At 43.3% G+C, this 27477-nt stretch overlaps 1 protein-coding gene and 1 long non-coding RNA gene across 7 annotated transcripts in view; one reads left to right on the top strand and one right to left on the bottom strand.

Moving 5' to 3' along the window:
* The window catches only part of ATP1B4 (ATPase Na+/K+ transporting family member beta 4), an 18937-nt gene extending 9193 nt beyond the window's left edge, over nucleotides 1-9744 (bottom strand). The window contains exons 1-4 of one of the 6 annotated variants that reach the window (XM_001501218.5): nucleotides 9476-9744; nucleotides 5284-5539; nucleotides 1065-1193; nucleotides 700-804 (exon numbers count right to left, since the gene is read on the bottom strand). In XM_001501218.5, coding sequence (XP_001501268.1) covers nucleotides 700-804; nucleotides 1065-1193; nucleotides 5284-5539; nucleotides 9476-9538 — 553 coding nt within the window. In that variant the 5' untranslated portion in view covers nucleotides 9539-9744. The remainder of the gene's footprint in view (nucleotides 1-699; nucleotides 805-1064; nucleotides 1194-5283; nucleotides 5540-9475) is intronic. The other 5 variants (XM_005614476.3, XM_005614477.3, XM_070258340.1 and 2 more) reach the window with 5 other exon arrangements.
* Nucleotides 4180-27477, top strand: LOC111771451 (uncharacterized). Its single transcript, XR_011435031.1, has 2 exons — nucleotides 4180-4503; nucleotides 25276-27477. It is a non-coding gene; the product is annotated as an uncharacterized lncRNA (long non-coding RNA).

Below are 27477 nucleotides of genomic sequence, written 5' to 3'. Positions count from 1 at the left end.
CTTTGATAGCTAGATAAATACAGAGCCTTGGGCTCTGTGTTTAACCTTCACCAAGCTGCTGTCTCAGTTTCACCCTGTGGAAGGGCTTCTCAAAAAGCCACTCATTTGTCCCTGAAAATGTATCTGATGATGCTCTAGAGCTAGGCATCTTGAAAACCCTTGCGATCAAAATGTTGGAGTGACTGCCGCCCAGAGATTCTTCCTCTAATTCCTTTCTGAAATGCTTTTCAAAAAAGACACTTACTCTCTTCCTTCAAGATTGCTCGTCTTCAAGAATTTTCTTACCTTGAGAAAGTAGAGGAGGTAGGAATCTTCCAGTTCTGGAGAACATTATTCTCTTCTCACCACTACCTCCCCCCAGAATTATCTTTTACAGTTGATCATTATTGAGCCATCTGGATGTACCCAGGAGATAAGTAGGTGCTGTAGGATGTTCAAGAAGAGAAAACAAGTTCTCTGCCCCAATGAGCTTATCATCTCTCTGGCGATCTGGCTTGTATGCTTTCAAGGCAATGTACGATAAGAAAAACTAGAGCAGTTTTCATTGTATCTACAGGTGCTGAGGGGGATGCAAGGTAAGGAAGGACCAGGATGGGCTGGGGTTAGTAAGTGTAGGATTTCCGAGCCAGGTGAACTTTGAATTTTGAATTCCCACCCATCACCTTTCCAAAGAGATTTCCACCAATCAGAGGAACTTACCCTGGAGAAAGCCATTTAGGCTAATCACATAATGCTGCCAAGTGTCAGGTTCAGAAACGTTGAAGTTGAAGTTAAGGCTATGGGCGAAGGGTCTGATCATAACTCCTGGCAATGAAAACAGTTCTTGGATATATTAACCCGTTCTTGGGATAATTTTTTTGTATCGATTCCCATGAAACCATTTCCCCCCAGGCAATCAAAATGAAAAGGACCATAATTTGCCAAGTACCATTATACTTGAACTCTTAATAATTGAATCCCTAAGTCATTACCGGGAAGAGCCAAAGTTAATTGAGGCTGAACATGCTGTGCAAGCAGATTTCTGTCCAGCAAGTTCTGACAACACAGGGCATTTGGGCACTCACCAGGAGGCTTCACCCTCTCAGTGAAGGTCGGCATGTAAGGACTGATGGTCAGAAATAGCGTGTACATGCAGAGGGTGATCACAGCAGCCAGGGAGGCATAGAAAAAGAAGTAAATGACTAAAATCAGGCCTGCAGAACAATCAGAGACGAGAGTGGTCAGTGTTTGCCAACAAGCCCTTCCTCCTCACTTGAACTCATGAACCAGAACCAACTCAAACAAACACAAGAGATGGCCTTTTTAATCCCCAGATTCAGTATGTCCTTGCTCATTCAGATTTCACCAATTTGGAATTGGTGAGAATTGTGTCAGAGGTCTAATTGATCACAGTTTACCTTTACAGCATCTCCGATGGAAGGGCTTGCTGAGCAAGTGATGACTGTGAACAAGATTACAGGGGGGTGGAGTTTAGAGTACTGCAGAGGGCAAACTGCTTGGGAGTTCTCTGGGCAACAGTTGACGTCCTAAGTACAAATCATTCTTCGCTATTCATTAAAGCAGGTGCCCTGAAGAGTCCTAGCAGCTTGGTTCCAATGATTATATGTATTTGCAAGTGATGAAGACAGCGTTTCTTTTCACATAGCCTATAATTCAAACTTTTGATTAATTTCCACTGGACTTGCCTCTAATCAAGGCAAAGTGAGATTTCACCCTACTTATTTTAAATCTTATTCATCTTTAGCAAAAGTTTAAGTGGCTCTGCTTTTCAAAAAGAGCATTAACACAGGGCGGGGAAGGGAGGAGGAGGAAACCATACTTAATTATTGACACTTGCTACCTGTGAGCTCTATCTGTGAGCTTGGGCAAGTTACAGAACCTATCTGCACCTCCAATTCCCTGCAGGTAAAATGTGAAGAAGTTTAGCACTTATCTCATATCCTTCTCTATATCCATAACAAAATCTAAAATTCTGCCTTTCCTTACATCCTATCCTGACCGTACCGCTTCCCAGCTGTTTAATCTTAGACATGCTGTTAGACCTCTCTGGGCCTCAGCTTCCTCATCTGTCAAATGAGGACAATAACAGTACTTACTTCTTAGTATTGAATAATTCATATAAACAGCATAGCACAGAGACTGGCAGATACCAAGTGCTCTATAAATGGCAGTCATCATCCTTGTTATTATGAATATTTTTATTGCTATAGGACCAGAAGCATAATTGTGTGAATTCCTCCTCTGCTGGCTGTATTAGGATTAGGTTTGCCCCTAGACTAGGCAGCACAGGGTGAGGTGAATGAGCTGGTGAGACTGCCGCTGAGAAGCTCTTTGCAAGTCCTCCTTACGGCTCCCTCAGGCAACAATATCTGGCTCTGCTCGCAGCAGTGACATGATGTTGGAACTACAGATTTGAATTGAATCATGAACCAGAAACTGGAACAAACCACATAATTTTGCTGTACCCCAAACCAAATTCAAATACTAATGTTTAAATTGAACCATGAACCAAGTAAAATTAACCAAGAAAAAAAAGAGTGGAGGGAGGGAGAAAAAACTTCTTCATAATCCAACTGGAGATGGAACTTTTATGTTTCATAAGATGAACTAAAGCAGAACTGGAACATGAACACATTGTCTCAGCTGGAGTCCCTGGAGAGGAAACAGCAGCACCTGCGTGCCTGTGATACTTGGCCACTGCCCACTGGATGTCCTAATGGGATGTGCCCTGTGCCTCCTCCTCCGTTCCTCTACCACCATCCCTGTCTTGGGAATGGATCAACAGCTGGAGCCATCTTGGGGGACTGGAAGACTCAGTTTTCTGGATGAAAGGAAATCAACAGAATACAGGTATATTCCCTTGGAGATATCTTCCTTCCTGTCCAGGGTGTGTTGGTAGGAAGCTACTGATGGGAGAATGGCACTAACAATGCATCCCCTCAGCTTTACCCAGGACTCTGTGCCCTGGAGTCTGTGATAGGCTAACTGTCTCAGCCACAAACACACACACACCTGGCAAAATCAAGCACCGTATCCACCTGAACCCACTGATCCCTCCAACCCTTTCTGCTCCAGATGTCCAAGTTTTAATTGGGCCACTCCTCTAGGTAATCCAGCGTTCTCTCCTGAATGCCCCACCCAAGCTTGGATAGACCTGGATATCTTGGATAGATTAGGTACCCATGATCCTAACTCTTCACTCCTCCCACCAAAACACCCCATCAGGTCCTGAGGCCCTACTCATCAGGGCCTTGTTCATTGCTAGAGTTCTTGAAGATGATGTGGTGTTCTGGCAAGAGAATGAACTCTAGTGTTCATCCAACCTGGGTTTGAAGCCCAGCACTGCCACTTATTAACTTTGTGACTTTAGATAAGTTACTTACCCTCTCTAAGCCTCAGTTTCTGCATCTGTAAAATGGGGATAATAATATTACTACCTCATATGGTTCTTTTCAATATCCAATAAAATAACATACAGTTCCTAAGAATAGAGGTTGCCCAGCTACCGAAGGAAAAGCCCAGAATATAATAGAAGTCTGGGCGGATATGTTGGTTATGTTGATGTCCAGGCTGGGATAGGGTTAGTAAGTGCTCAAGTGGGCACCTAGTTCTCAAGCAAGAGGACAGCAAGGCACATGCTTGGTGGCCTAGGCATAAACATCACTATTTGCCCTTTGCTCAGGGGTAGCCGAACAGAAGGAAGCCTGAGTTCTTGGACTCTCCTTAGACCTGCTACCCAGAGGCCAGGATATGGCCTATGGTGCAGTGTCTCCACTCTCATATCTTCCTTGGGCACTTGAACCTTTATGCCTCATCCTCATTTACTGGCCTATTGATTGTTCTCCACAGGAACAATTTGGATCAGCTCATCTGGTGAAGTTCCAATGGCTGGCTGTTTAGGAGTTAATGTAGGGCTCCTTCTCCCAGAATCACACTTGCATTTCACAAGGCCTGTTTTTCCAGTCCTCTTTAGGCAAGGGAGAAACAGCTGTGCCCCCTTTGGAGCGCCCCCCCCCCCCCCCGCCCCCCCAGTGAGTGTCCCGCATTTGCCTGCGGCTTCCAGAATGTTGGAATGTTCCTTGAATGGTACATTTGTTCCAGTTGAGAGTTCGAGGGATGGGCGGGGTGGAGCTGGGAACTGAGGAGGGGTGAAGGGAGGTGGGTGTTATTCAGAGCCCCACACTTGCTATTCCTAATTCCAGGAAGCAGGGCTAGCTGTTTCACTCTGACTGAGTTGAATTAGAAACATAAACTACAAGGGAGAGAATTCTCAGCCAAAGGGAACTTTAGGAGGCATGACTATCAACTTCAGCAACCTAGACCCTTGGCACTAGGGTACTTTTATTTTATCCATGGCATCCTCTATTTTTTTCTTTTCCTGTGGGTTAAAGAGTTCCAAACAAGCAGCTGCTCTTTTCCTGGGCTGTGCAGAGTGTGGCAAGTGTGAATTTTACCACAGGCTACATCTCCTGAGGAGAAGGCTCAGCATTAATAGTTCAAGAGGTGAGTAGGACCCTGGGAGAAGAGTGCCGGGGGCGGGGGGAGGGTTGAAGTAAAAGTGGTGGAAGCATGTGATACAAAGAGGAAATGCTAAGGAATGCAATTCTGCCATTGATCAAGCAGTATGGGGGCTTAGCTTTAATTGCTAGAAATGATCCCTTTAAACCTAATTTCTCTGTATACACCATGGGAGTGTAAAGCACCCACAAGCTGGGGCCAGGGGCAGGGCTCCCAGCTCTCCTTCTACTAGATGAAATGGTGAGGCTTTATAAACCCTTGGTCAGGTTAGCAGGGACTTGGGTTTCATATCTTAGAAATAGTCTTCTGCATAGTACTTTCGACTTAAGATTTTAACATCTCGTTGGAACTTCAGGCTGAGCCTGTGAGAGAGGCAAGGCAGGGATTGTTTCTCTCATTTGGCAAGTGAGGAAACTGGGGCTCAGAGAGGGTAAATGATGAGCCCAAGGTCATACAGATAGAAAGTGCCAGGGCTGGGACTTAAAAAATATTCTGTGCCTTTTCAACTTGTTCTTACCGTCTCTGCATTGCAAATGATATTGAGCCCAGTGGATTTCAGCTATGCAGTCAAGTTTGTTCACCTGCTTGGAGTTTGTTCTGATGGGATCTGCTCATAGTGCAGGCATTTCCCTAGGCATTGATCCCTTCACATGAAATCTAAGAAGTTTTCAGACAAGCCCATCCAACATATGGTAAAGGAGTCCTGGACACCAAACCAAAAAGCGAAGGACACCCGACTGGGACATTGGGACAACTGGGACTTACTCCAACTCTGACCTGTTCGGGCCAGAGACATCCTTTTCTCCGGATCCCACAGGTATTCGTTCACTGTCTGCAATTTCTGCCACAAGGCATTGCTTGTTGGCTGACCCTGACCCTCTTCCTCCTCCTTTTCCTCCTCTTCTTTCTCCTCCTCTTCCTCCTCCTCCTCCAAATCATGTACCACCATCACCCGGGCCTCTTCTTCTGCTTCTTCCTCTTCATCTGCTAAGTAGTTCTGGTTCACTTCATCCTGATCGTCCTGGAACAGTGACAAAATGCAATCCCCTTTTTAAAAAAAATTTCCAACAGCATATCCCACCAGCCAAAAATAAATGGAAAACGACTCAATATTTGGAGACGCTTCAAATTTCCATTTCCCCATAAACATACCCATTGTTACAAGAGGCAAATTTTCTTTCTCTCTGTTCTTTTGGAGGAAACGTCTTTTCTATGACCCATTTTAACCCAATATTCTTTCCATGGAAGTACAAGTTTTATTCTGAGCTTCAGGCATTTTGGTTCTTCCCGTGGGACTGCTCATGTCACTACTCAGTCCTGGGACCTTGGCCTCCTGCTTAACTTTGTCTGGCCTGTCAGGGCAGAGCTGAGGTCAACACTGGAAGATGTAGTAGTTTTAGACACTTGTCTCCATGATGGCAAATTCTCCATCCAAGCTTCATCCTAACACTCGTTATACTTTCAGCTGCTCAACCTCACCATCCCAAGCTGTGGCTAAAAATAGCTTGGGATAGACATCAGGAGGAGAGCCCAGCTGCCGTACCCCTCCTCAAAACTTAGACTGCCTTCCCGACAGAAGCAAGAGTTGGGGGGTCATTTGCTGCTCCTCTGACTGTTCCCCAAGCTGGAACCTCTTCCTGCCTTGAGCTGGTTGAACAGACCACCCGAGGGCTGGGACCCCAAGTGATACTTTCTTAGTCTCCCCTGCCCCCAACTCCATACTCTAGGCAAAAATCTGGGCATGTAGTAAGTGCTCAGCACATACTTTTTGATTGATTGATTGCAGCCATGACTTGAGATCTGAAACTGTAATCTCTGAGTGGTTCTAAGAAAATGAAACGAAAAAAGAAAAACCCAGACTTCACCAAGTGGTATTTCAAATGCCTCCCAGCCATAGGCTGGAGAGTTGGATCTTTGCTCTTTGTGGGTCTGCCAAGGCTCACTGCAGCAGAAAACAAGGCCACCCTCCCTTCTCTCTGCTGTCCAAATCTGAAGAGTGGCGGGGCCTGTGCACCTGTTGGGGTTGGATATGTCAAATGATAGAGGCCAGGGGCTGCCCCCTCCCTGCCTGATTCCTCAAAGGCCGTTTAGAGGACACTCAGCTAAAAATGCTGCCATTAGTCAGGGGAGGGGGGTGGCTTAGAGAATTGGATTGTTTAGAATCAGTAAAAGTGATACGAAATGACAAGGCTCTACTCTCAGCATTCAGTCTGCCCAGCACTATCTAGCTCTTGATTATAAGCACTCTTGAATTGTTCTCTAATTTGTTCCAATGTACAGCTTTATATCACACATCATATCAGAACTGACAGGGCCCTTGAAGATTCACTTGTCCATCTGAGGCTCAGAGAGGGGACAGGATCTAGCCAAAGCCACACAACAAGTTCATGATAGAGTTGACTGTCTCAGAACCTAAGTCTCTTGATAACCTGGTCAATGATGTTTCTCCTCTGTCACATTGAGCACAAGTGCCTAGAGGTGGTTTGCAGATTTATGGAGCACAACAGTGTGTTAGATTCTGTGTTCCCAAGAGATTGTAGGTGCTTATAATCAAGGATTTCTGACTCTGACATGGACTCACAGTGTAAGGCTTAGGAGAATAAACCCCATAGCTCAATGTTGAATGGATTAATAAAGGTTCTTAAACCTCTTTCACTTGTGTGTGAACATATGTACACATGTGACCTCCTGAGCTACATTGTGAGCACTGAGTGGGCAGGGACCATATTTTTCTAACTCCTGATGGCCCTCCACAGTGTGGTGCCCACAGCTAGGTAACCAGTGAATACTGAACAAATGTCAATGGTAACTGCCTGACTTAAAACTCCTGAACCAGGACTCTGGGGGACTCTCACAGAGCATCCTAACCTCAGCAGTCATGTGGACGGTAGTGGGTAGTCATCATGGCCCCCAGAGAATCTACTGCAACTGAGAATCTCAGAGAATTTGAAGTGGAACATTTATTTGTGGAGGAATGTATATTCCCTTTATATTTTCTGAACAACTTTCTTTCTCTCCTTGTTGCCGATATGCCTGCCCTCCACCTCTGCTCCACAGAAGAGGCAGCTGGCTTTGGCTTCAGCCTCATCTTATTTGTAGATATGAGCTCTCCTGATAATCCCATTAAAGATGGCTTGCCATTAAAGCTTTACCCTCCCGGGAAGAATTAACCTTCTCAGAGCTAATTTCCCTGCGGCTCTCACACTGCTGATCTTCAGGAACCTCAAATATCGTTTTTCCTCTCCTCTGCTTCCAGGCGTAGGAGGACCCCACATTGTGCAAAAGAGGCACTTTTGTGCAACTAACTATTTAACGGAATCCGGGAGAGAATCCTTTGGTAATGAGAGGGTCTGTTTTTGTCACTTTCCTTAAGTGGCACTGCCCTCATGTGATAGTGCGTGTGAGTGTGCTGGGATATAGTAGTGGGTGTGCGCTGGGGCCATCACGTTGCCCTAAAAGGGAAGAGTCTGAAGGGCAGAGGGTGGCTCCATTTTGAGCACTCTAAATATATAAACATATAAACAAATATATAAACAAACAGTGTGACCCAAAGGATCAATTTGTGCCCTGCATTGAGTAACACCCTGTAAACATTCGAACGGTTGGTTAATTTTAAAAGAGAAATTAGCACACAATTATTCACTGCATCAAATAATTTCTTCTTAAATTTAATCAAGTATTTCCTATAAAGAGCAAGATCCTCTGATGCGTTTAAAATCCAAACTAGTTGACAAATAAATAAATTACACACAACACTTCAGCAACATTACATAGAAAGGAAGCCAAGTAAGAAATAGTTATACATGCCCTACAGATTATGACTGCTTTGAGAGCTGGAAGGGACTTTGGGGATGTCAAAAGAATGATTCTACAAATTGTGGCTGGAAAGTTAAGGGAAGCCCTCCGTAGGTTGATATGCGGTTAGAAGAATTCGTGTTTTCCTCTGCTGACTATTGACAGTTTTCACTTAACTCTGTAATTATATAAGTGGCCATTTCCAAAGAAAAATGGATTAAGCTTTGTTTCCTCCTGGGGCTCAGATCACAATCCTCTCTGTGGGATATTTCAGAATATACCTACCCCCCAAAAAAGTACCATGTATGGCATATATTAATGATTTATAGCAAAGTAAATGCATAGAAACTTTGGGTTCAAAGAAATTTGTAATATACCCTGGAGACAAATGGTGACATCAAAGGTGCGTGCATGTGTGTGTGTGTGTGTGTGTGTGTGTGTTAGGCAGAGTGGGATGGCAGGCAGGGTAGCAATGGGTGGTGGAGGATCAGAGGGTTAGGGAGTTGCGTACTGCAAATATAATGGAAAGAGCACAAGATTAGACGTGAAGAAACTTGCATTTCACTTTGGCTCCTCCACTAACTTGCAAGTCACTACTGTGCTCTGAGCCCCAGCAGCCTCCTTTACATAAGGAGGGGTCTGGAGAGATGATGCCTAGGATTACTCCCAGCTTCTATCTAGGATTCTATGATTTTAGCTATAGTTTGGAATTTCTGCTTTAGAAAAAGAACAGCTGGGTTCCTAAGAAGCTACTACCCAAAGGGATTGAGACAGCTGGGTAGGCAGTGCCTTTCGTTTCCTCTTCCCCTTCCCTTCTCACTTGGTTAAATTTCTCGCTATTGAAATGAAACCTCTACTCCAAGACTCCAAAAGGTCTGAATTCTAGACTCTCAAGAAAAAAGTTTAGAAGACCTTTTATTCTCTGGCATCTTCCCCTTCCCTTATCTTTGTTCCCCAGGAAGAGGGGCTTCTGCCTTCAATCCAGCAATTTAGGGTGCAATTAGGTGCTGGGAGTCACTGATCACTCTCGAAACTTTGGGCTTCCTTAAACTTCACTGTTACTGCCCATCCCAAGGAGAAGCAGCCATAAGCCAAGATCTATACAACCCCCAACCCACCGCACTAAGAAGGGACAGCAAATATTCTGCTCCCTGGGACTCACAAGTCTGTAGCGATAACCGTAAGGAAAGGCCGGAGCCCTTCTGGACCGGAGCTGCCTTCTCATGGCTGTTCAGTGGGCAAAGACGTGGCAGAGGCAGGCAAGTGGGTGAGAGTTCTGGAGCTTCTGCTGGTACAGGAGACACTGGTTGCTGGGGACACTTGGCGCATAGTAAAAGTGAACCCTCCTGGCATGAGCCCTTCCCCAAAATAATCTGACATGCCCTGCTCTCATTGGTTGGCCCCTTCCCTGAATCAAAGGAAAGCCCTTATGGAAAAGCAAGCTCATCATTACAGGGAGGGGGAGATATTCTGGGTCACGAGGATGAGCGACTCACCACCACCCCCAACTTCACGTCTCTTCCCACCCTCTGTCCTCCTCTAGTGCCTGAGATACTATGGGCCCAATGGAAATCGTAAGTTGCGTTCTTCTCAATTGAGAGTTGGATATCAGTGTGTGCAGGGGGGGGCATGGTTGGGAGTTGGGGGTGAGGGGAGATTGCCAAGAATAACTTTCTTTTTTCATAAGGCTGATCTCATGCAAAAGGATCTAGGGTGTCAGGAAAGATTCCCTTTGCTCTCCCCACCCCCCCGACACACCAAGCCACCTACAATATTCCTTATTTGTGTCAGTCTACAAGCCCCTTCTATGTGAATTATGCATTCTTATTTTAAAGGCCAGGCTCCTGCTTTACCCCTCCTCACACCAAAGAGGGTGTTGGACATAAAGAAGCCTTTTTCTAGTCCACATGTCAGAATGGCCTCATCAGTCACTGACCCTCACACACACACCCCTTGGAATCCTGGCCAAATTTCTGTAGTGGTTGAGATCTATATTTATCCCTTAGCATCAGGGCAGGGAACAAGCCAGAACTTTGCAGTGTCAGTTTCCCAGACATATATAACTCCTGAAGCCAATGTGGGAATCCGACAAAATAAGAATTAGTAGAAATAGCCAAAACATTGTATAGCATTTTTGGTCTGTTTGGTCCACCCCCCTGGAGCCTGGGTGTCTAAAAGGCCTGGATGGAGTTTGTAATCCTTCCTTCACAAATCACCCCTCCCCCATTACACCCAAGTGGCAGAGAATGTTGCAGATACTGAGATTCTGGGCATGTTCATAACCAAGAAAGCCACGACAATAGCTTAGATAGGTAGATTTATTCATAATTCCATGTCTGGGCTATTCTGATGAAGACAGCTTCAATAGTGATTAATTTAAAATAAAAACTCCATTTACTAGAATGTTGCTAATTGGGACTCTTCCTTAAAAGAATCTCCCCCCATACCCTTATGTGAAGAGAAAAGGCTACTCGCAAGAAAATAGAAACTCTTTTCTCTTTTTGGATTTCGATAAAAGCAAAATATATTTCAGGGGATAACCTGGTTTCAGTAGATAGTGAGTTCTATCTCTTATACTCTTTCCACTAGAGCCTTTTGTGTGATTCTTTTTTTTTCCCTAAAGATTGGCACATGAGCTAACAGCCATTGCCAATCTTTTTTTTTTCCTGCTTTTCTCTCCCCAAATCCCCCCAGTACACAGTTGCACATTTTAGCTGTGGGTCCCGCTAGTTGTGGCGTGTGGGACGCCGCCTCAACATGGCCTAATGAGCCGTGCCACATCCGTGCCCAGGATCCGAACCCTGGGCTTCCAAAGCGGAGTGCGTGAACTTAACCACTCGGCCACGGGGCTGGCCCCTTTTGTGTGATTCCTGATGTTACGTATGAGAATCCTGAAGCCCTTGGAAGCCACAAAAACAAACAAAGGCTAGATTAACTGGTCTTGTCTTACTAAGGCAGAAAAGAGCGTACAGACATGTTAGCAAGATTTCAAAAACCAAGAGCAGGAGGCAGCATTATTCACAACAGCCATGGTATGGAAACAAACTAAGTGTCTGTCAACAGATGAATGGATAAAGAAGAGGTGGCACATATATACGATGGAATATTATTCAGCCATGATAAAGAAGGAAATCCTGCCATTATTGACAACATGGATGGACCTTGAAGGCATCATGCTAAGTGAAATAAGTCAGATAGAGAAAGGCAAATACTGTATGATCTCACTTAGATGTGGAATCTAAAAAAGCCGAACTCATAGAAACAGAGAGTAGAATGGTGGTTACCAAGGGCTGGGGGGGTGAAGGAATCGGGGAGATGTTGGTCAAAGAGTACAAACTTCCAGTTATAAGATGAATAAGTTCTGGGGATATAATGTAAAGCATGGTGATTATAGTGTATTATATGTGATATATAATACTGTATTATATACTTGAAAGTTGCTAAGAGAGTAGATCTTAAAAAAGAAATGGTAATTATGTGACGATGGTGGCGTCAGCTAACGCTACAGTGGTAATCATTTTGCAATATATAAGTATATCAAATCATGTTGTACAACTTAAACTTACACAGTGTCATATGTCAATTATATCTCAATAAAGCCGGGGGGAAAAAACCCCAAGAGTGGGAAGACAAAGGGGATTTGGAATAATGTGATCTCAGGTAACAAAATGTTCCATTCTCCAGAATCTCTCATTCCCTAGCATTCTGGGTAATTTGGGGTTTGCTATATACTTAATATATTTGCAATGTATTTTGACAAGAGCCCAGGCTGTCTTCTGGAATGCCAGCTGTTGGGTGGGGTAAAATAACAAAATCCCATAGGATCTCAAAGACAGAAATCTTTATGAGTTTGCACTCAAAAGACTCTAGCTAAAGGAGAAACCATTACTGCCAATTTTGGAAAAAAAGCAATCTGCTTAACAGTGCAGCAGACTGGAGCCAGAAGTGGCCAATGGGGCTGCAAATGAAGCAGTGGCTACAGAGACAAGAGAGGAGGGAGAAAGGAGAGTTTTTGAACTTGACAGCAGATTCAAAGGCAAATGATTCAAGACTAAAACTAAATATACCTAGTCCTTTAGCACAGGTGTTAGCAGCTGCTTCTATAAGCCCCTTTTCCTGGTTGCCTGCTCTAGTAAAACCACATGGCTGCTGATGAGGAACAGAAACAATCTTATGGACTGAGTCTTCCTGTTCCCAAAAGAAGGAAGAGATGATAGCACTCTTCAGAGAATATGTGCCTCTACCACGAGATGGGCTAGTTTATGGCATCTGTTCTTGTGGGCCATTTCCACAATTGTGGGGTGGAGGAGGGGAGTGTGTCCCAGAGTCATCAAAGAGCAGTTGTGTACTTTCCCTACCTAGAGATTGGCTAAATCTCTAGAGAGTCTCTGGAAGGTCATGTGCAGTGGAGCTTAAGAGTTGTTTGCCATCAGAGTCACATCAGGCATTGTTGAGTGCTCTCTAGAACTCCAGTCCCTTCCAGCATTAGTGACCTTGTAGACCCTGAAGTCATGGGTGAGGAATCTCTAGGCCAGCCTAGGGCCTGAGGCTGCCCATGAATGCTGCTCAGCTAGGGTGTCATCTTTGAAGTGCATGGAGGAGGGGGAACTCATTTGGGGCTGCAAAGATCAGGGAAGGCTTCCCGGAATAGGCGGGGTTTGGGCTGGACCTTGAAGGGCAGTCCTTCAAGCTGGAACAGCTACTGCTCGACTTTGGTGATGCCAGTATGGTCCCCAGTGCCCAAAGTTCCACCTCCTGAACAGCTAGCCTCTGAGTAGTGGCCAGCAGGCGTGGCCAGCAGGCTCACTTGCTAAGGCCAGAGGGTTTCCTTGACCTGAATGGTCCAGATAATGGCCCCAGATCCCTACTTCATTGGGTTCCAGGAAGAACCCTTAGCGCATCACATTCCTGAACAGAGTTTCCATCTGTCAAGTACAGTTGTACAGTGAGAGATGCTTTCATTTCGAGGGACTGAGGACCATGGGTTTGTGACTGTATAAGCTTAGACCCCTAAGGAAAAAAATGAAGGCTTGGGAAATTGTGAGGTCCTTGTGGAAATTCAAGCCTATTTCCAGTGGTTAAAAGGCACTAATGAGTATAATGCAGGCAAGAGACATTGGTTCAAACAAACAACTAATTGGAATTAAGAGAAGAAGTGTGCAGAGGCCCCTAATGAATGGATATGCTAATTGGTCTTCTTTGCTAGCCCCTTGGGCTTTGGCTGTGACATAGACTAGCCTATTAGATGCCTGCTCTGTAATAGCTGCTGAATGCTGGGGCCCTTTATTGCCATGGTAACATTGATGTCTAGAGTCTAGCTGAGCCCCGGATCTCTTAATTTACTACTCAGGCGGCTACAATTCTTTGGGTTTTATTATTCTTCATGCCCCGGGTGCCAGAGTGGCAGTGAATCATGCTTATTCATCCTCTGCACCGCCCACGGTGTCTTTGAATAAGTCAGGGTGTCTCTTACTGTGTGTGATGAGCAGATTATTAAGTTAGAGCCTATTTCTGCCTTAGCTAGACTGATGCCTCTCTGAAATCCAATGCATTTCTCTAACCGCTTGCTTACCTGCTGCATCAAATGGCTTTTGGCAAGCAGAGTGATGGCACTGCAATGGGCCTGCAGAGGCCCAGCCTCCCAGAAGCCTTGTGCTTGCTTGGTGGGCAGGGAGGAGCAGAGCAATATAGAGGGGGCAGCACCAACTGGGAGAATGAACCCTGGAGACAATATGCCATCAAAAAGGAGCAGTTGGAGGGGGAGAGGAGCCATTGCAGAGAGGGTGCTGGCTGGGAACTGTGGTGCTAGAAGTTTCAGTCCCTCTGGGGTCAAGGGGTAGAGCCTGGGTGGAAAAGGAGTAGTATCCCTTGTTCTGAGCAGCTCCAGAGGGAAGAAGTAGCTCCAAAAGGCTAGAAGATGCAGGGGATGGATTTCCCCTTATTTTATAAAAGACCTCTGTTAAAAAAAAAAAGCTGGTCGCAGAGACCAGCTGCTTCCGAAAGTTAGTAAGCAACTTGACACTGGAGCTGCCCAAACTTCGATATCTCAGTATAAAGATGTTCTAAGCATGCACGGCCAGGGGGTAAGGAGTAGGATGGAAGGCTTTGCTAGATGACCTCTTAGGACTCTTCCAACTTTGAATCTTCTGTGTCTATATCTGATGTTGTTTATTATTAGGACATATGCTAAACTTGGATGATACTTTATATGTACATGTGCTTGCTTCAACAGCACATATGCTAAAATTGGGATGATACTCTATATGTGCTTGTCTGTGTCTATCTCCAGACATAGATGAAACTTTGCAACAGGTGCAGAGATATTTTCCTGACATCTCTGTCACTAAGAAATGGGCAACCTGAAACTAAAGATAAATTGTGCAATGAACCCCCAAATTGCAAATGATTCTTGCTAGCAAGAGAGAGTCTTGTTTTTTGTGGTTTCGTTTGTTTTGTTTTTTTCATTTCACTGCAGTGTTTGACTGGGCATTCTCATAGGAGAATTGGTAGACCAAAGAAAACTGTGGGCTACACAAATTTGGAACACCTTTACAAGGCTTTTTTGGTGTGTTTATTGGGAATGGGGTGAGAGGTTTTCTTGAGCTAACTGGAATCAAAAAGGTAGCATTTTTCCCTCTGACAGCCTGGACAGAGAACTGTAAACCTAACGACAGTCAATCAAGGGTGCTAAGCACAGAAGGGGCTGTCAGGCAACACTGGTCTTTTCTACCAAACCCTGCAAACCTGTTTATTATCAAGCAGCAGCATTTTCCCACACAAAGGACAGAGATTTAATCCAACCTGAACCCACTCTGGATTCGGCAAGCACCAGTCAGAAATCGCAGTGGCTCTCAGCTGCCTCTTAAATCAAAATCAAATTCATAAGCAAGAGCTTAAGGTCTCTCCATCAACAGCCCTGCTCAGTTACTCACTTGTTGTAAGACCACAGGAATGCCAATTGATTTTTCTGTTGCACCATCTCTCCACCTTGAAAGAAAATAAGTCCACTGTCCCTGCTTCCTCAGTCTCAGGAATGCTGTGGGCCTAGAACTCTTTAGAAAAAAATGGTGAGAGAATTCTGAAGTCAGGTGGAATTATTGCTCATTAGGGAGTATAGCATAGTGTTTAAAAGCATGGGCTCTACAATTGGAACTGGATTTGAATCCAGTACCTACTCTTAATAGCTGTGTAACCTTGGGGAAGTTACTTCACCTCTCTGAGCCTCTGATAATAATACAAACAAAAAAAACCAACCAACCAAACAGAAATACCTTGTCCTTTTTCAAGGGCTCTTCCTCACAAGGCCAATGACCTGAAGGGTAAAGGGAGCAAGGTCCCTTGGGTTGGAGGCAATGCCCCCATCTGGCTTACTAATGTCTCCCACGCTGGGCACTTGGAGCCGGGCAAGAGGGGGCAGGTATTTGGAAATGGAGTGGGAGGCAATGGTGAAGGCAGACACGCAGAGCCTGGGGTGAGTCAGTATTTTGCAGGTAGATGAGGTTTTTGAGGACCCTCATTCACATCACAACAAGTAAAACAGTGGTTCAAGCTTCAGTGCGCTCAGGAATCACCATAAGACCTTGTTGAATATGCACATTCTTGATTACTCCACAGATTACTTATTAATTTCAAAGAAAAAAATGTACCTTTACAATGAAGAGTTCTAGAAAACACCACCTTAAATAAGTGATCAAATTTAGCATCACCGATAACAAGCAGTGGCATGTGGCCCTCCTGATGTGACACAATGGGAAGTAAACAACATTGTCTCTGAAGCATTCTTGCCGGAGATATTTAATATGAATCTAATCATGAGAAAGCAATCAGAAAAATCCAGCTTGTAAACAAGACAACTGACCTGGACTCTTCAAAAACATCACTATCATTAAGAAAAAAAGCCAAAGGTACTGTTCTAGAATCTAGATTAAAGGAGACTAAAAAGAAAAGACAATCAAATGAAATTCATGATTTTTTTTTTTTGAGGAAGATTAGCCCTGAGCTAACATCTGCTGCCAATCTTCCTCTTTTTGCTGAGGAAGACTGGCCCTGAGCTAACATCCATGCCCATCTTCCTCTGCTTTATATGTGGGATGCCTGCCACAGCATGGCTTGCCAAGCAGTGCATAGGTCCACACCTGGGATTCGAACCGGCGAACCCAGGGCTGTGGAAGCGGAACATGTGAACTTAACTGCTGCGCCACTGGGCTGGCCCCAAAATTCATGATTCTTGATTGAATCTTGTATCAACACAAACAGCTAGGATGTTTTGGAGATAATTTGAGAAATTTTAATATGGACTCGATATTGGATAATATTATTCTATCAATGTTACATTTCTTGGATGTGAAAATGGCATTACAATTATGCGAGAGACCGCTTTTGTTCTTAGGAGATACATGCTGAAGTATTTATGTGCAAAGTGACATGATACCCACAATTTAATTTCAAATGTTGCAGTCACATTCACACACTCTTGTATTACAGGTGTGTAAATATGTATATGAAGAGAGAGAGCATGTGTGCAAATCTAAAACGTTAACAATTTCCAGGTGAAGAATATGCTGGTATTCATCAGAGTTTACTTTCAAATTTTTCCAAATAAAAAGTTGAGGGTAAAACCTAAGCCCTTTCCTGTAGCTCCATCCCAGACGTGCCTTCTCATATTCTCAATACTTCTCTGCACCCCAGTTATTAATCTAATATCCTTCATCTCATAGCAACGGGAGATAGTTGGAGTTAAGGAGACATGAAATTAGAGAAAGCTTCAGGAAGGCAGCTACATTTGAGCTTGGCCTCCAGTGATGGGTCTGGATTTTGCCAAACAAAGATAGCAGGGAAAGAACTTTCTAGAAAGAGGTGATGATTCAAATGAAGCTTGAAGAATATAGAGCAGAGGTCCCCAACTTTAGTTTGCACAGAATTACGTGAGGAGCTTGTTAACCATGAAGATTCTCTGATCCTAACTCCAAAATTGTGATTTTGCAGGTCTGAAGTAGGGCCCAGAAATTTGAAGGTTTAAAAAGCGCTAAGATGAATCTGATGCAGGGGTTCGACGACTATGTCTTAGGAAACACTGGCATGGACAGTTGCCTATTCCACATACACAGAGAACTGGCCCTGTCTCTCTCCTTTTCAGCTGAATCTTTAATAGCTGAAATGTCACCAAGGCTGACATAAACCTTCATAGGGAAGTCCTCTGTACTAGACCTGTCATGTCCAATACTCTGCTCACTATCTCCTGCTCAGGAAGGCAAATTGAGTTAGTTGTGGCATAGGGGTAACCTTGACTGTACCAGGAATGGGCCCCACAACTTGGTGACAGATAAGGTAGCCAGATACAAAGAGCTCTGCCTAATAGGATTGATAGTAACAAGCTAAGCCAATCAGACCAGCACTCTGTGGAACTGTTCTTATAGACTATGAAGAGAATTTTCCAGTCAGTGCAAGAGGAGAATAGAGCAGACTTACAGAGGGAAGCAGGGACATTATATAAGAGGAAGAGAACAAGATGCTGATGACTAGAGCTGTTTTGGAATCTAGTAGTTTTCCAGGCTATGTGTATCGTCACCATAATCTTTCTTTTCTTGAGGTATCCTAAGTGGACCTGTGTTTCTATGATAAAAGGATGAAATTAATGCACCTTCTATGAGGATCAAGTTCTTAGAGAACTCCTAATGCCCGCACTAAAAAAGAGTCTCTAGGGCATGTTGCCGCTCACCTGAGGAGCTGGCAGGACAGAAACAAGCTGATTGTTTCCTTGTCTCTTGCCTCTTCAAGCAGAGAAATCCTGAACCCACTTTCTCGAGACACTCTCTATTTTATAGATGATTGTGTCCCAAATGCCTCCCTTTCCTGTTGATAGTCCTTGCTTGGTTTAGGATGGTGGAACCTCCAACTTGTGTAGTCCTTTTCTGAACTGTTTTCTCCCCACCGCCTCTGGCTCCAACCCAAGCAGAGCCCAGCTTGGTAAATCTATGCCCAGAAGTCAAGAAATGAAACAATCGTCCTCTGTTCAGACAAGGGCAACAGCTGCTGGAGGAGGTCAAGAAGGGGATGGATGAAGGCTGTGGGGAGGTTATTTCCACTGCTTGAAACTCTGCCAGTGGGCCATTCGGCCAGGGGGACCAGCCATCTGTCTGGACTCTGAGGGGGGAAAAACTACTGTCTCAGGCCCAAAGATACAGCCACGTTGTAGATTTTGGATGCAGGGAAATGAAATAAACATTCATGGCCCCGTCAGACTCTGGGACTCCCAGTCCCCAGCTCTTTGCAGTACACCAGGCTTATGCCACTCCTTCACCCTGCCTTTGTAGAAGGAAGCGTGACCTGGCTTGGCATTGACTTTGCCCTCACCTTTGCCCCCTGAGATTCTGTCTTCTAGGCAGGATGACCAGAAGCTGTCAAAAGGAAGAATCCTCATCCTAATGTTCCTACTCCTCTGCCTCCTTGAAACCAGGGTGCTATCCTCTGAATTCACTAAGTATCCAGGGTAGGGAGAGGAATTCCAGCCCCAGATCTGCTATATGCACAGTATGATGTTGGACTAGTTAGTCACTTAAATTCTTTGGCCCTGAGTTTCCTCAAAGGGCTGTTGTGAGGATAGCATGTAATCACGTTGGTGAAAGTGCTAGACAAGTCATCAGGACTTCTGGTAGAGCAATCCTCTGGGGGCATAAGTGGGAATGGCCTCCCTCCTCCATAGCCTCCTATTTCTCCTCTCCCCGACACTATGCTGGCAGCTGTTGCTCCAGCTTTAGTGAACAGAGTGAATGATTGTTTAACATCCCAACATTGTTGAAGGTAAAAAGAGTTTGTAGATAATGAAAGCAAAAAAACCTATGTGAACAAAAGGGATACTTGGGACTCCTGAGATTAGAAATCTCTACTGAAACAACTTTATACAATTAATTTGGGGGTTAGAAATATATGGAAAATGTGATCATGGGGTCCCACCATTGTACACCCCCTGAACTACCACCTATGTGGCCCAGGAAGGATATAGGAGGCCTAGTGCCTTTTGGTGTAGAGTTTGGCAAATATCCCCAAAGAGCTAAAACTAGCTGGTTATTTATGAAGTATCTAAGGTGTTCAAGTTGTTGTATCCTCTGAGCAGTTCTGTCCAGCAATATGAATCTGCCTGACAAAAGCCTGACTATTACAAGAACCATAGCCCTGGGAAAAGAGCACGACTAAGAGGACAGGATGATAGATTAAGGACTTCCATTAACCCAGAAGGCAGAAGGAAAGACAATTAAACTGATACTTTAAACCCCTTCTCTGATTAATGGGACACCCAAATCATCCAACTTGAAAAGTAAAGTCAGGTCCGGTGACACATAGGTATGGGGGAAGGGCAGAGGGGAATGACATCATACGATGCAGCAACTACCCCTGAACACAGTTAAGGAAGCAACGCCATCCTGGGAGAAGAGTATGGGTTCTGGAGTCAAATAAGTATGGGTATAATTTCTAGTTCTGATACTTTTCACCTGTGTGACTGTCAAGAATTTTGATGGTTCTGAGATTTTTTTCTTGCTTGCAAGCTAACAAGTTAGCTTTGCCACATTTTCATGGATGCGGACAGAAGACGTGAGACTCCTGGGTCAGAGATAAGGGACTTTATTTTTCACAGCAATAGTAGTAACCAGAGTGTGAGCATCTTCCTGTGTCAGTTCCCCTTGCCCCCAAGTCTCATAGGAGCTATTAGAAAAGGGCCAGGTGACACCCACACATTGTGGGCAGTAAGTATGCTTTTCCTTTGCTCCAGAGGGAGATGCTGTATCTTCCAAAGCTGTTCACTATACAAACATCCTTGAAAAAATAGTCTGGAACAATGTCAGTCAGTGTCTCTGCTCAGAAGACGTGCAGAAACATGACAGATCCATGGAAATTGTCTCACAATAGTGATTATGAGCAAATTAACTAACCTCTTTGAGGCTCTTTTTTCATCTGTAAAGTGTGTATCGTAATAGTACCTACCTCATGGAATTGTGAAGATTAAATGATTTCATACATGTTAAAGCACCAGACACCTAGAAGATGTTCACCAAATGTTAGTTTTGTTCCTCTCGCTCTCGCTTTCTCACTGCTATTACTAGAAGGCTCTACTATTGCACACTTCCTGTTCTGGTCCTGCATTCATTCCATGGCTCCCAACAAAGACCTCAGTTTGTTTCTCACCACCTTTTCTCACTCATTTGCTAGTTTCCATCCACATCCTGTCAGGATTTAAGTCTCAGTTAACTAATTAATTAATTCTTCATTCCTTTAACAAATATTTACAGGACTGCGACTATGTGTCAGATACTATGCTAGGTGCTGGGGATACAGCAGAGAATGAAAAAGACATGGTCACAACCCTCATGGAGCATGCCTTTTAGTTGGGAAGATAGACATTAAACAATTAAATAAAAAATTATTGGTCATCAGGAAAGCATAACACAGAGAAGAGAGGATTATCTCCATTTCCCTCATTTGATCTGTGCTGCCTCACTGAGAGGCACTGTCCACATAAGAGCATATCTCTTAGGACTTTTCCTTGATGGAGTCAAACTTCACTCCTGGGCCCTAACTAGGCAAAAGTTCAGTCTAAACTTGTGGACCAGCTAGGATGCAGAACACTGTCCAAGGAGTGGAGTCCTATTACTTTCCAAGACAGGCAGCAACACTGGTGATAGAAAGGAGGGTCAGGGAAATGAGGCTTCTAGAATCTGCTGAGGACTTGAAAGAACAGATCCCAGGTGACGTTAGCAGAGTCATTCTTTAAGAGAAAACACAGCTGCCAAAGGAGTGTTTGAAAGCAAATCTGTTGGCTTTCACCTTTAAGGAACCTACACAGTGCCCTCATTTTTCACAATTAATTAGCTACACAAACCTTCCTCCCCTTATTCAAAGGTCAGCCTCACCTCTGGCGTAAAAGGAATGATCATGCACTCCAAACCAGTGAGACATTTCCCTGGTTTGCTACCACCCTTCCTCCTCCCAGCTGAATATTTTTTTGTCTCTCCAATAGGATTGTAAGAAACTTGAAAGTAAGGCCTGTACCTTACACTTCCCTTATAACCCACTTCCACTCCTTTCCTTTCCAGCAAAGGCTGCATCTGTTCAGTGACACAATCTGTTCTCAAAAATAAATAAATAAATGAAAATAACTAGCTAAAAAAAGGAATGATGGTGTGGAATGGTATGGTGTTTACAAACAGATTCATGGTTATTTTATTTATAAAAATTCCCAGACTTCTCTGGTCAGTCACTCTTACGGTATCAACAAAACATTTTTTCCCTAGTATTTTGTGAGCCCAAACAGATTGGTCTCCCTAGTTTCACAGTTAGAAAGTCAGGTGTTAATTTGAACCAATCCTGTGCTAGTACAGTACTGCTAGGAATAGAAGGAAGGAAACATTATCCCTAACTTTCTCTTTAATCATTAGCTTGGCCTCTTTCTTAGTCTAATCCCCTTGATCATGAGTCAGAGACCTTTCCAAGTGGTATGCCAAGGCTTCTGTCACTGTTCCGTCCCTAGAGTACGGGGCAAAGGGTAATTGACTTTAGGGGAGGGCATGAGGGAGGAGGTTGTTACCTCTCAGCTACTGTAACTTGGAAGTCAAGGGGAGAAACCAACTCTTTGGAGAGAAGAGGACTGGAAGGAACTTTCAAATGTAGCAGCAAGGAGACCCTCACAAGTAGGGAAGAGGAAGAAGTTATGACAACTGTAAAAATCACCCCAGGCACTGAATCTGGCTGTTCACTTATCAGGACTGGACCTAGGAGACCTTGAGAAGTCAATAATTCCTAACTTGATTCCAGAGAGGAAGGATGGTGCAATGGGAAAAGCATAGAACTTGAGCTTTGACAGCCCAATATACTTAATTACGTCTAAAGTTAGTGTATTGATGTACCTTCTAAAAAATGCAAGAAACTGAGAGCACTATAACTGTAATCACTTCTCTCTAGATATTTCCTCCTTTAAAAAAATTGTGAAATATAATATACATACAGATTTTTAAATAGACTTCAATTTTTAGAGCAATTTTAGGTTCATTGAATGAAAAGTACAGAGAGTTTCCATATACCCCCGTCCTCCCACCAACACACACACACAACCTTCCCCACTATCAACATCCCCCACCACAGTGGTACATTTGTTACAATTGATGATCCTACATTGACAAGTCATTGTCACCCAAAGTCCATAGTTTACATTAGGGCTCCTTCTTGGTGTTGTACATTCTACGTATTCTGACAAGTGTATAATTGCATGCATCCACCATTAAAGCGTCATACAGAATAGTTTCACTGCCTTAAAAGTCCTCTGTGCTCCATCTGTTTATCCCTCCCTCTCCCCTAACCCCTAGCAACAATTGACTTTCACTGTCTCCATAGTTTTACCTTTTCCAGAATGTTATATAGTTAGAATCATATAGTACGTAGCCTTTTCATTGGCTTCTTTCACCAAATATATGTGTTTTAGGTTCCTCCATGTCTTTTCATGTCTTGATAGTTCACTTCTTTTTAGTACTGAATACACACAAATTTGATGCAGAAAATATTATTGTGCAGCCTAACGAAAACATTTAAAAAGCTAACACGATAGGGAAACCACTACTCAGGTCAATGAATAGATGATTGACAGCACTCAAGAAATAACCCTTCCCCCATGTGGATTTCTAAAAGACAGCTAGTCTAGACTCTTCAAGATATCAGTGAATAACATGAAAAGAAAGGTTGAGAAGTGTCTTTTAAGTTAAAGAAATCTAAAGAGACAAAGCAACAAAATGCAATATGTGAACCTTGTTTGGTTATTGTTTCCCCACATCCCCACCTCCTAAAAAAGATCCATAACGGACGCTTTTGGAGAAATTTGAATATGGAATGTTTATTAGATGATACTATAGAATTATGTTAATTTATTCAAGAATGATACGTAATGGTATTGTCGTTCTATAGGAAAATGTCCTTATTTTGGGGAGAGGCATTCTGAAGTATTGAGGGATGAAGTTTCCTGATGCCTTCATCTTATTTTGATATGGCTTAGCAAAAAAATATATATGGGGGTTCCATTTCCAGCATGACAACGTGAGGAGCTAGCTCTGCAGGGAAACTGGTGAAAATTATGAAAAAATACATACAACCATTAAAAATCTCTGCAAATGATTCTAAGGACATAGAGCAAATAAAGAAACATCTCTTCAAGAAAGTGGACTAAAATTTGGTGAGAACATGGAGAGTCTGTGATATTTGAACCAAGACCCATTCCCTCCCTCCCCCTTCCTAGCTCTGTGGGAAGGAAACTTCACTCCAGATTGGTGTAGCCAAGAATACACGGCTCCACCTTCCCCTTGCTCCCCAATTTGAAGGCTGTCTTCTCAGGAGGGGCAAAACAGGAGCATTTCTCATCTTACCTTAAGCTACTTGTTGCTGAGGCTAAGATCCAGTGAGTGTGGCCAAGTGTGGCTTCCTTCTTTCACCCAGCCCCCACTCATGGATGGAGATTCTGCCTTGGGCATGGCACCACTGAGAATACTGGGGCTTGTAAGGTAGTGGTTCCATGCTGGGAGAAGCAAGCCTAGAAAACCTGAGCCTACCGCCCACCATTCCACTGAGCACCAAGCTCCTAGAGTGGGAGTGTCACTCAGAGAGAAGTGTACCATTATCCTTACCCCCAGCTCCAGAGCCAACCAGCTCAGAGATTTTGCCTGGGGGGAGAAGCAGGCCTTAAACAGAGAGCTCTGAATGTCTTCCCAAACAAACTGACTTCATTTGCAGCAGAGTGTGGAGAAATTCCAGTTTAAGGGGGCTCTCAAAAATAGTAGCAGTTGTGGGGAAAGGCAATTGGCGGGAGATTGGTAGAGTCATTGGAGATATAGGCTAAACTGTGGTGCTCCTAGTTTGCTGGAGAGAACCTGGAAAAGAGACAGCTGGGAGGAGCCCTTTTGGGGTCAGAACAAATTTCAAACACTTACCTCAGGAACTGCCCTTTCTTAATCTGGTTGGATCAGTCTGTGGAATAGTTTGTGGCCCAAGGCATTGTTGAAAACAATAGAGCAATCAGCTGACAATTAGTGAAGCTTAACAGCTACATATGGTTGGGGAAAAAGACAAAAAGAACCCTGTGCAAACCACTGCGGCCGTTCCAGGGTGACTGCTGGAATACCCACGGCCGCGCCCCCTTGAGGAGTAACAGCAGAGCCTTCACGTCATGGTGGTGATGGGTGGGAGATAAACTTCACTAAACTAATTCAGATGGCCACTAAACCAACAAATAAACAAGCAAAAAACAAAAAACCAAGCAAATACAAATAACAAGCCCTCGAGGGGGGACCAGTACCCAGAGTTGCTACAATATATTATCTAAAATACCCAGTTTCCAACAAAAGATTATGAGATATGCAAAGGAATAGGAAAGTATGACCAACATACTGGGAAAAAAAACGCAGGCAGCAGAAACTCTCTGTGACAGTGTTGTGGACTGAGCGTTTCACCAAAATTCATATGTTGAAGCCTTAATCCCCAGTGTGATGGTATTTGGAGGTGTGAGCTCTGGAAGGTAACTAGATTTAGAAAAAGTCATGAGTGTGGGGCCCCCATCAGGAATAGTATCCTTATAAAGAAGAAGAGAGACCAGAGCTCGCTGTCTGCCATGTGTTTATTGCAGCATTATTCATGGTAGGTAAAATGCAGAAACAACCCAAATGTTCATCAACTGATGTATGCATAAATGAAATGTGGTAAATCTATACAATGGAATATGATTCGGCCATAAATAGGAATGCAGTACTGTTATAAACTGACTTGTGTTCCCCTGAAATTTATATGTTGATGCTCCAACCTCCAGTGTGATTGTATTTGGACATAGGGCCTTTGAGGAGATAATTAAGGTTAAATGAGGTCTTAATCTGATAGGACTGGCATCCGTCTAAGAAGAGGAAGAAATACCAGAGATTTCTCTCTCTGTCTCTGTAGGCACACAGAGGAAAAGCCATGTGAGGATACAGCAAGAATGCAGCCATCTGCAACCCAAGGAGAGAAGTCTCACCAGAAACCAACCCTGCTGGCACCTTGACCTTGGCCTTCCAGTCTCCAGAACTGTGAGAAAATAAATTTCTGTTCGTTAAGCTACCCAGTCTGTGGTATGCTGTTATGGCAGACCAAACAGACTAATACAACTACTGATACATGCTATAACATGTGTGAACCTTGAAAACATTATTCTAAGTGAAAGAAGCCAATCATGAGATACCACATATTATATGATTCCATTTATATGAAATGTCCACAATAGGCAAATCTACAGAAACAAAGTATATATTATTGCTTGCTTAGGGCTGGGAGGATGAGGACATACGGAGTTGATAGCTAAAAGTATGGAGTTTATTTCTGAGGAGATGAACATGTTCTAAAATTGAATATGGTAATGGTTGCATATATCTGCAATTATACTAAAAATCATTGAAATGCACTCTAAAAATGGGTGAATTGATAGGATGTGAATTATATCTCAGTAAAACTGTTTAAAATATATGTATGTATGCATGGAGAGATACAAAGCAAAATGCCAAAATGCTCGCAATTGTTACATCGAACAGGAGAGTACATGTATTAATTATATTAGTCTTTCAATTTCTCCTGTATGTGTGAAAACTTCCATAATAAAAAATTGGAAAAAATAGAAGAAGACTCCCATTTGCTCCTTCCTGATCACTTTCACCTTTCTTCTTCCACGAAATAACTAATCTCCTGACTTTTGTGATAATCGTGTCCGTGCTTTTCTTTACAGTCCTGCCACCTGTGTGTGAGTCCCTAAACAACACAGTTTAGTTGTTCCTGTCTTTCAGCTTTATATACATGGAGTCATACAGTATGTCATATTTGTTCCTGGCTTCTTTCCATCAATATTATGTTTGTAAGATTCATTCATGTTGTTGCATGTAGCTGAAGTTCATTAATCTTCATTGCTGAATAGTATTGCATTGTATGGGTATATCACAATTTTTATCTTTGTACTGCTGATCAACGTTTTGGGTTATCAAGTGTAAGGGCTATTACAACAATTCTGCTAAAAACATTCTTGTGCATGTCTTTTGATGAACACGTATACACATTTCTGTTGAGTGTATACCTAGAAGTGGAATTGCTGGCTCACAGAAAATGCATTAGCTTCAAATCTACTAGATATGCCAAACTTTTTCAAAGTGGGCGAATCAGATTCCGTCTCCACTAGCAGTGTGTCAGAGTCCCTGTTGTTCAACATCCCTGCCAATGGTTGGTATTTTATAAGAATTTTTTTAAAAAATTTAGTTATTCTGGTGGATGTGTGATGATATCTCAATGGTCTTAATTTGCATTTCTTGAAAGTTGAGGACATTTTTATATGTGTATTGGTCATTTGGATTTCCACTTTTGTGAAGTAACCATTTATGACTTTTTGCCCATTTTTGTTATTTTCTTATCATTGCCCAGCAATTCTGTATATGTCCCAGGTCTTAGAATGTTATTTCCTACACATATACTGCAAATATCTTTTGCTACTGTATGGCTGAATTTTTAATTCTCTTAATGGTGCCTTTTGATGAACTTTTTAATTTTAATGTGCCCAAAGTTTTCCATTATTTTCACTTTATGGTTACTAGTTTGTGTACTGTTTAAGAGGTTCTTCACTATTCCAAAGTTATGAACGTAATCATTTACATTTTAAAAGCATAATTTCACCCTTCAAATTTAGATGTATAATCTACTTGTAACTGATTTTGGAGTATTAATTGAAGTAAAAGTCCAATTTCTTTTATTTTTCCATGTGGGTACCCAATTGTCCCAGCACAACTTTTGAAAAGAACCATCTGTGCCTCTTGGCTATTCTTTCAAGAAGAACTTGCCATCCAGCTGCAAGAAGTGCAGTTAGCTGTCAGCCTCAAGCTGCAGCACCTTTGGATATACTAAAGCATTTAAACAGGAGCCAACCTCTTCCCAGGCAGCCCCTAGCTATGACTGAGCATAGGAAGCGTACTAAGGCCTAATCCTTTCTGCCTAGTGAGGGGTTTCTCTAATGGACTCTTCATCCAGGATGCCCAAACTTTCGCACTCTGAGACTCTCCATGCCAAATTTTGCTTACTCTTCCTTTGTCTTTCACAGATGTTACCCTCCAATAAACCACTTGTACTTGTAAA

The sequence above is a fragment of the Equus caballus genome, chromosome X (assembly GCF_041296265.1).
Source record: "Equus caballus isolate H_3958 breed thoroughbred chromosome X, TB-T2T, whole genome shotgun sequence".
In the NCBI taxonomy this organism is placed as follows: domain Eukaryota; kingdom Metazoa; phylum Chordata; class Mammalia; order Perissodactyla; family Equidae; genus Equus; species Equus caballus.
The sequence above is the reverse complement of the archived record's forward strand: the minus strand, read 5'-3'. Positions and strand labels throughout refer to the sequence as shown.